The sequence below is a fragment of the Sebastes umbrosus genome, chromosome 12 (assembly GCF_015220745.1).
Source record: "Sebastes umbrosus isolate fSebUmb1 chromosome 12, fSebUmb1.pri, whole genome shotgun sequence".
NCBI classification, from domain to species: Eukaryota; Metazoa; Chordata; class Actinopteri; order Perciformes; family Sebastidae; genus Sebastes; species Sebastes umbrosus.
This window is the reverse complement of record NC_051280.1, coordinates 26,986,675-26,994,426: the sequence shown is the minus strand read 5'-3', so window position 1 is coordinate 26,994,426 and position 7,752 is coordinate 26,986,675. Positions and strand designations below refer to the sequence as shown.

Sequence of the window (7,752 nt, the reverse complement as noted above, 5' to 3'; positions counted from 1 at the left end):
CACTGCACCTTTAACTTTTCATTTAGATTTGTTTTGATTTATGACATAATAGAGAGCTCCAGGGATGATACATTTTTGTAGGCCAACCAGGAAGTCTACATCGCCCTTGGTTCCCTCGACAAAAACCCAATGGGATTGTTCCATTGGTTTTTGATTATTGCAGAAAAAAAAGCTCTGTGGCAAACAAACGTTTATGATACTTACACGTTTTGTTCAGCAAGATATTCTTCACAAATGAACACCGTTTTTATGATTTTTTGAAGTGTGAATGCAATCGGCAAAAGTAAAAAGCTAACATTAGGCTATAAGAACTACACCACGGTCGCATGAACGTGAGTATAAACGAGGCTGTAACAGCGGACGAGTCGGCGTGATGACGTTTAGTAGTCTCATTTAGCCACTTGTTAGCAACACATGTTAGACACATAAAGGCCTCAAAATGTATGAGTGGGGTATTTATTGATGTATTTTATGTCTCAGAGCAAAATGTTAAAATCTCTTCAGGTTGCGTAAACAACAGATCTTATTTCAGGCATCTAACTAAAAACCTATTCAAAAAACCCATTGACTTCCAGACAGCACTCTATAACTGCAAAACTAATGGCATCCTCATCAGCCTCAGCTATACTTTGAGTATAGTACTGATTAGCAAATGCGAGCGTGCTAACATGCTCAACTAACATGGTGAATGGTAAATATAACCTCTAAACATCAGCATTGTCATTATGAACATGTTAGCATTAAACACCCAGACGCTAGCTTGGCTGTGTATTCTTAGTCTTGTTTGATGTTATAAGATTTATCAAGTTCAATGACACCATGCATGATAGTTGTTATTCTCTCTATTTGAGGCCACCTCCTGCTAAAAAAAAGGCATTTTCAGGCATTAATTAATATGTACGGGCAGTGACTGTATCACATTTCACGTGGGCGTCATGTTGGGGTTTGCTGTTTACTTTAGTCCCCCTTCTTGTCATGTGTAAAACTAACTGAAAGTACCTCAGACTAACTGTCACACTGTTGTATATACGATGTGAGACTGTAAATACGGCTAAAGAATTGGTTCATGATGTGTTTTGTGGTGATGACTTAATAGTGCTCAGGTTTCAACTGGAAATCGATGTTTACATTTAAACGTTTCCCCACTCGTGCTATTTGCATAATGTCACTGAAGAAGTGTCTCTTATTTGTTGTACCGTGTACATTTTGTGTAAATATGGTGTAATGTACAGTACGTGTGGAATCAGCTGTAAAGATGTTGATGAATAAAACCATTTGCACTGTGGACAGGCCTTCTGTGTCGTTCCAACTAAAAGCAATACAGTCAACCATCATCTTTATTTCTGCTTTAAATAAAGCAAACAGGTATTAAAGAAACTTTATGGAATAATATAACAACAAAAAAACAGATGTACAAATCAACATTTGAGCTTTTCATAAAATATATTTGGTGTGATTCTCATGTCCCCTCACTTAGACTCAACATGTACCTGTCTCCCTCTGCTGTAAAACATAAGGAAAAACACTTTTTCATCTTCAGAGACCAAATTCATTTGTGAAACATTCTGTATCCTAAGCCAATTTTGGGCCAATTTTGAATGCTAATGTTACTTCATTAACCTCACGGCACCACCAGCAGTTATAACTTGGTGAGGCGCAGAGTGTTGAGACGCGCTGGAAGAATAGTGGATCCCTCTGCGTAGCTGATCTCTCGCAAAATCCCATTCCAGCACTGGTCTGACTCATCGTATCTGCGGGGAAACATAAATATGTCAGTGTTTGGTGCCCTTATAGCATCACAAGATAGCTTACAGTAATAACAAATGCAATCTCAATGTCGTTCATCATCTGCAGAGAATGATTTGACATGAAAGGGACTTTTTGGGTTAGCTCCATTAATAATAGTATATGGGAAGAAAGGAAAAGTATAGGAAGAGACTGTAATGAGCTATGTGTTTATGTATAGAAATAGACCATAGCATAAACTTGGACTTGACTCAGCAGGAAAAGGCACATTAGTAATGATGGTTCAGTTCCATTTAGGTATGCCAGTGCAGTGTGAGAGTGACTAACTGGAATGCAGCCATTGTTGTGAGATATTATAAGTCTGGTGTTTCTCTATATTTTTCTTATTGTCAACAGATCTCATGAAAAGACCTAAACCGACAATGCATTAATCTGTCTCCCAATACTTTACCTTGTTTGTGTCACTCAGCTTTCAAAAATATAAACCTTTGGTCACACAAATGTTGTTTTACTTTCTAAATAAAGACTCTTTCTAAAACAGAAGGTCATTGTAGTTGTTAGAAAAGATTACTTAAACAGGAGATAATAGTGTATTTTGGGGGGTCTATTTTCAGCTGCGGATTAATACACATTTGGTGCTTGAGTGAGTATGAAAGGAGCTTCCTCTGGAGTAAGCCATATCAGGCTTTGGCCAACAGGTAATACTTGCTAGCAGTGGCGGACTCAGGCTGTCTGAGGGGCAGGGGCAAAAAATAATAAAAAGGGCACCAGGTGCAGGAGGTGAGGCACCAGCACACAGAACGTTTTCTAACCTGTAGGGCAGCCTAAATGGAACTGCATCTTGTTTTCTCCATGTTAAGGCCAACATAGAGGGGACTTCAGCACATTTCCTTCATTGGTAGGGCACCCTAGAGGGCACATTTTATTTACCATGGGGGCGTCCAAGAGGGAACTTTTGCTGTGGTTTGTTCGGGTCCACCAGTGCTTGTTAGTATCAATTAATTGTTGGTTTTGGTCTTTCAGAGGATTTGTTAACAATTAAACAACATAGAATATGACCAGACACATCCTTGAAGGTTATTCATTAAAACTGTGCTTTTCCTCTAAGTCTATGAGATGACGATTTCATCTGAATCTGAGTGTGGCTTCAGATTTTTCTTTGCTGTGTTGTTTAAATTTTTTCAAACAAATCAGGGGGTACCATGTCATTTTACTTGTAGGATGAAATTTCTCAGTAAAACTTTTTTATTTCAGCCATTGTGATCCCATTCTAATCACTCATCACGTGTATTGAGCGAGTGAAGGCAGGCTCTCACCTCCAGATGTCAGTCATCTCTGTTGGGACGGGCTCCTCACTGGTTTCACTGGGCATCATGGAAAAGCCCCCCACAGCATACAGGAAACCTCCCATCGAGATCAGGCTGAGAGAGCTGCGCTCCTGAGGGAACTCTGTGAACTCAGACCACCTGGAGGACAACAGGATAATAACACACACACACACAAACAGTGAAGTGATGATGAAGCTGCTATATTACTGTATGACACCTACAGCAGTGCAACGAGTGCTATTTTATGACCTAATGATCTGCTATTCACCCTCGATGAGTCATTTCACTACTGTGGACAGATGCTTCACCTCATAACGATGAGATAAAGTGGGTCATATAAAAAAACAAACAAACTGTCGTCTCACTTGTTGGTGGCGATGTCATACACCTCCACAGAGCTGGTGAGGCCTGTGTCTGTGACCCCCGTCATCACGTAGATCTGGTCTTCGTGGACGGTGATACCAAACAGGGAGCGGGCCGTCGTCAGAGGAGCCAGGTCCTTCCACTCAAACTTAGTAGGGTTGTAGACACAGACTCTTTTCATACATTTCCTGCATGAAACATTTAAAACAGTGTGTTAAAGGGGATCGATTGACTGATTATACACATGAAATTCTGTTGAGTTGCATTATGGGAAGTGTAGGATCCAGCGTTTTTGACTCATACTAGAGATTAAGAGTCAGGATATCTCAGGCTTTGCAGCCTTGATTTTGATCATTGTTTTTTTTTTTTTATCTTTCTCTTGTGAGTCCTCCATCTTTACAGAAGTGCGAAACCAAATCACTGGAGTACCCCTTTAAATACTGTTTGATTTAGTTCTTAAATGTAAAACTCTATGTGATATCCAAAGTGATACTGATACCTTGAGGTTTTGGTTGGCAATATTAATTGCACTTTCAAAAATGTTATATTCCATAAAGGTATTTTTAAACGGACCCACGGTGTGAAAATACAATCCTGAGGTGTAATCAAATGATAAAATATCATACAGATTATAGAGTGCCACATACTTGCTTTCAGATTTTCCTCCAATGACGTAGACGAGACCTTTGTGTGATACGGTTCCATGGCCGTACACTGCATAAGGCAGAGGGTCAGACTCTCCCCATTTGAATGACCTGTACAGAAAAAAAGATGTTACATCATCCTGAATTGACTATAGAGGATGAATCTGCAGACTCATGCAGCAACAAAGAACATTTATCTCCGAATTTGGTGATTTAATTTTTCAGACAAACTAAATAAGTTAAAAGTTGAGAAAGGCCTCCAACTTTTTCCGACTAAATAAACCAATAAATCAGCTGAAAAAGGCATTGTTTGGAGATACCTAGTTTTTACAGGAAATGTAATGAAATACATTTTATATCGATTGCTATATCTATGGAAATATATGTAATGCCTTTAATGTGACTATGAGAGGGATGGCTTTACGCTTCATTGAATTGAATTGGGAATTTCTGACTATTTAAAAGGAGGCTTCATTAGTGATCAATAGGATACTTTTCCAGAAATGACTTCTCTTGCATTAACTGAGTGTTTTCATTTAAATAATAAAGACAAAACAAATCATGTGTAAGATTCCATATTGATTTTTTTCTTTTATATAACTTTATTTTCCAAGAAGTGTGCCACCATCGTGATATTTAACCAAGGTAGACAGGGAAGAAAGAAATAGACCAAAAAAGGATAAAAGGACATACAACAAAATTAATAAATAAAATAAATAAAATAAATAAAATAAATAAAATAAATAAAATAAATAAAATGAAAATGAATAGATAAATAAATAAATAAATAAATAAGGTTCCATATTAAATCTGGTATCCACACTTACTGATGTGAGCCACCATCGTGACATATAAACAAGGTAAACAGGAAAGAAAGAAATAGACCAAAAAAGGATAAAAGGACACCCAACAAAATAAAATAAAATAAAATAAAATAAAATACAAATTAATAGATAAATAAATAAATAAGGTTCCATATTAAATCTGGTATCCACACTTACTGTCTGTCATAGATGATGACTGAGTCCAGGACGTGCTCGCCTTCCTTCACCTCCTTTCCTCCAACAACAAAGATGGAGTTTTCAGCTTCGGCCAGGCCGAACAGACAGCGAGGGTTGGGCTGTGAGGGCATCCCTAACCACTCTGAACTCACTGGGTCAAACTGGGGATGAAAACAATGAGAGGAATGAGAGGCACAAGGAATGAGAAAATAAGAGAAAAGTGACGTGTTTTCAGGTTACAAAGAGCTACCGATGGTCTACCTGCAGGAAGTAAGAGCTGAATGGCTCGTCTTTGTCCTCCTCGTTGTAGATAAGTCCTCCGACCACAAACACCTGGTTCTCCTTGGTCACGAGGCTGCAGTGGTTCTTGGGAATTCCTGTCGACTCTGAGACCACAAAGCATTCATTCCCTGGCGGGTCATAGGCCACAGTCCCTGTGTCGTTGATCATAAGTATCAGGTCCAGCTCAAACATCCCAAATCGAGGGTTGTTGTTGAGTATACCCGGCAAGTACCCTTCTTCCTCATCGTCCTCATCCTCCTCCTCACTTCCTTCTCCCCCCTTTGCCCCGTCGCTGCCTTGCTTCCTGGGCTTTGGGAGGCGCCCCTGGTGAGCATCCTTGACGAGATCCAGCTCCTTCTTGATGTCCTGGCTGAACCGGAGGAACTGGTGGCGCTCCACTTTCTCTTTGAAGTAATCCAACGGTATGAGCCTGAAACGGACGCAGTGCAACAGCTCCGGCAGGTCCTTAACGCGGTTTGTCTCGTCATGTTTGACCCAGTCCATCAGGGATTCGAACACCAGCTCCTCTCGCTCAATGTTGAGGGCGTCTGAGGTGATGATGATGCCCAGCTCGCTCGGACCCAGCTGCAGGAAGTCCTGGTCCCTGACGACCATCTGGTAGCGCTCGCAGATGAACTCTTTGGCAGCCAGAGCGAGCCGGGGACAATCCAGCAGCGTTCCCAGCCTGAAGATGGCCAAGCAGTTCCCCAGTACCAGCTTCTCTTGGAGGTAGGACACGCACACAGAGAAGATGGAGGGGATCTGGTACATGTTAGCAACCATGAAGATATCCTGGACGTTCTGCTCTGTCAGATTAATATCCGAGGTGTACAAGTAGCGCAGGATCATCCCCATAACACGTGGCTCCACGTCCTTGAGGACAATCTCGTGCTTCTTGCTCTCCTCCAGGTCGGACAGGAACATGGCCTTGAAGAAGGGGCTGCTGGCAGCCAAAACCAGGCGGTGGCACGGGAACTTCTGCTCCTGGATTTGGAGGACGCAGTCCACAAACTTGTCATTCTCCAATAGGTCACACAGTCCGTCCTGAAGCAGAGTCTGTTGGTACATCCGAGGCTGCTCCACCGGGTCTATAGCCATGGCAGCCATCTTATTCTGTCTCCTTGTCCCGGTTGGGTTTCGTGGGCACGCTTCCTCACTCCCCACTACGGAGCAGGGACTGTCAGCGTGCACAGGGCTGCTCAGATCGCTCTGTAGTCTCCACGGGTTGGTCGGCTGGTGGCTGCAGCTGTCCGTGGCTGTCAGTCACTCGGTAAGTTGGGGGGGTATTTATAGACAGGACCCTCACAAAGCTGAGGAATCCATTTCAGTGGACCTATCCACTCCTGCACCACGCAGACCCCCACAAACAGCTGAATGACTACGCACGGGGGTGGCAGCGTGTTAAATCCAGCAGGACGTCTCACCAGGCGGCCTGACTGGCTCACTTTGATATTTTCACACACCTTTTTACAAGTTGACTGGCTACACTACGGAGCAGTTTGGGGGTACAGGACAGTATTTAGGCTATTATAGGTTACAGTAGCCCTCTTCCCTGACACCAGAAAATAGCACGTTTTAGAACAAAAAGCATGGGCTCAACACTTAAACGTATTGTTTATTCATTATTGTTCATTGTTGCACAGCAATGTGAAGACACACTTCACCATATATACCACATCATTTGACGCAGGTGTTTCTTTTTATTATTTAACAGGTGATATACTCTAAAAGCCCTTCCATTTAAACCACCAGAGTGTCCCTCTTACATTTCTAAATAAACTTAACAAATGGATGAAAATGTCAGTTCCAACACATGAAATAAAACACCAGGTCCATAAAAAAAATGGTTCAAATGAATCATCTTTCAGATAAGTATCATAACATATGGAATTAATGAAGCTTATGAGACGTGCTCACACATGATATACATGTGGAATATGTGTGATCCATAGAGATACATCCAGAGTGATAAACAACACTGGCACCTATTGGCTGAAGATGAGATAGAAGTCTAGTGCTGAAACACATTGGGAATATGTTTTATTACTTGTAATTCTGACTATGTAATTCATTTAATCAGATGTCAGCTCCTTGGTTTGCTTAAAGGTTTACTTGGAGGACATAAGAGTATCTATTTTTCTACTTCTTTGTCTTTATATGTTCACTATTTTGAAATTTGACGAAAATATCTTACATGTTTGAGTCATATTTTATGAATTAATGCCTGCTGTACACCCGTTTGTGCGGAAATCTCTTGCTCATGACTTTTTATTGAGTTATATGGATTTCTAAATGTAAGGGAACCTTTTTGGTGAACTACTGAAGGAACAATAATGGTATCAAGAGTCACCTGTCGATTAATAATGAGGAACTCAGATTAAACCTTCA

At 41.1% G+C, this 7,752-nt stretch overlaps 1 protein-coding gene across 1 annotated transcript; it reads right to left on the bottom strand.

Annotated features, from left to right (window-relative positions):
* Positions 1–1,319: 1,319 nt before the first annotated feature.
* LOC119499363 (kelch-like protein 40a) lies at positions 1,320–6,673 on the bottom strand. Its single transcript, XM_037788651.1, has 6 exons — positions 5,344–6,673; positions 5,083–5,243; positions 4,085–4,192; positions 3,440–3,625; positions 3,063–3,212; positions 1,320–1,751 (listed from the first exon to the last, which is right to left on the bottom strand). The coding sequence occupies exons 1-6, from the start codon at positions 6,469–6,471 to the stop codon at positions 1,640–1,642; spliced, it is 1,845 nt and encodes a 614-aa protein (XP_037644579.1). The 5' UTR covers positions 6,472–6,673; the 3' UTR covers positions 1,320–1,639.
* Positions 6,674–7,752: the final 1,079 nt, after the last annotated feature.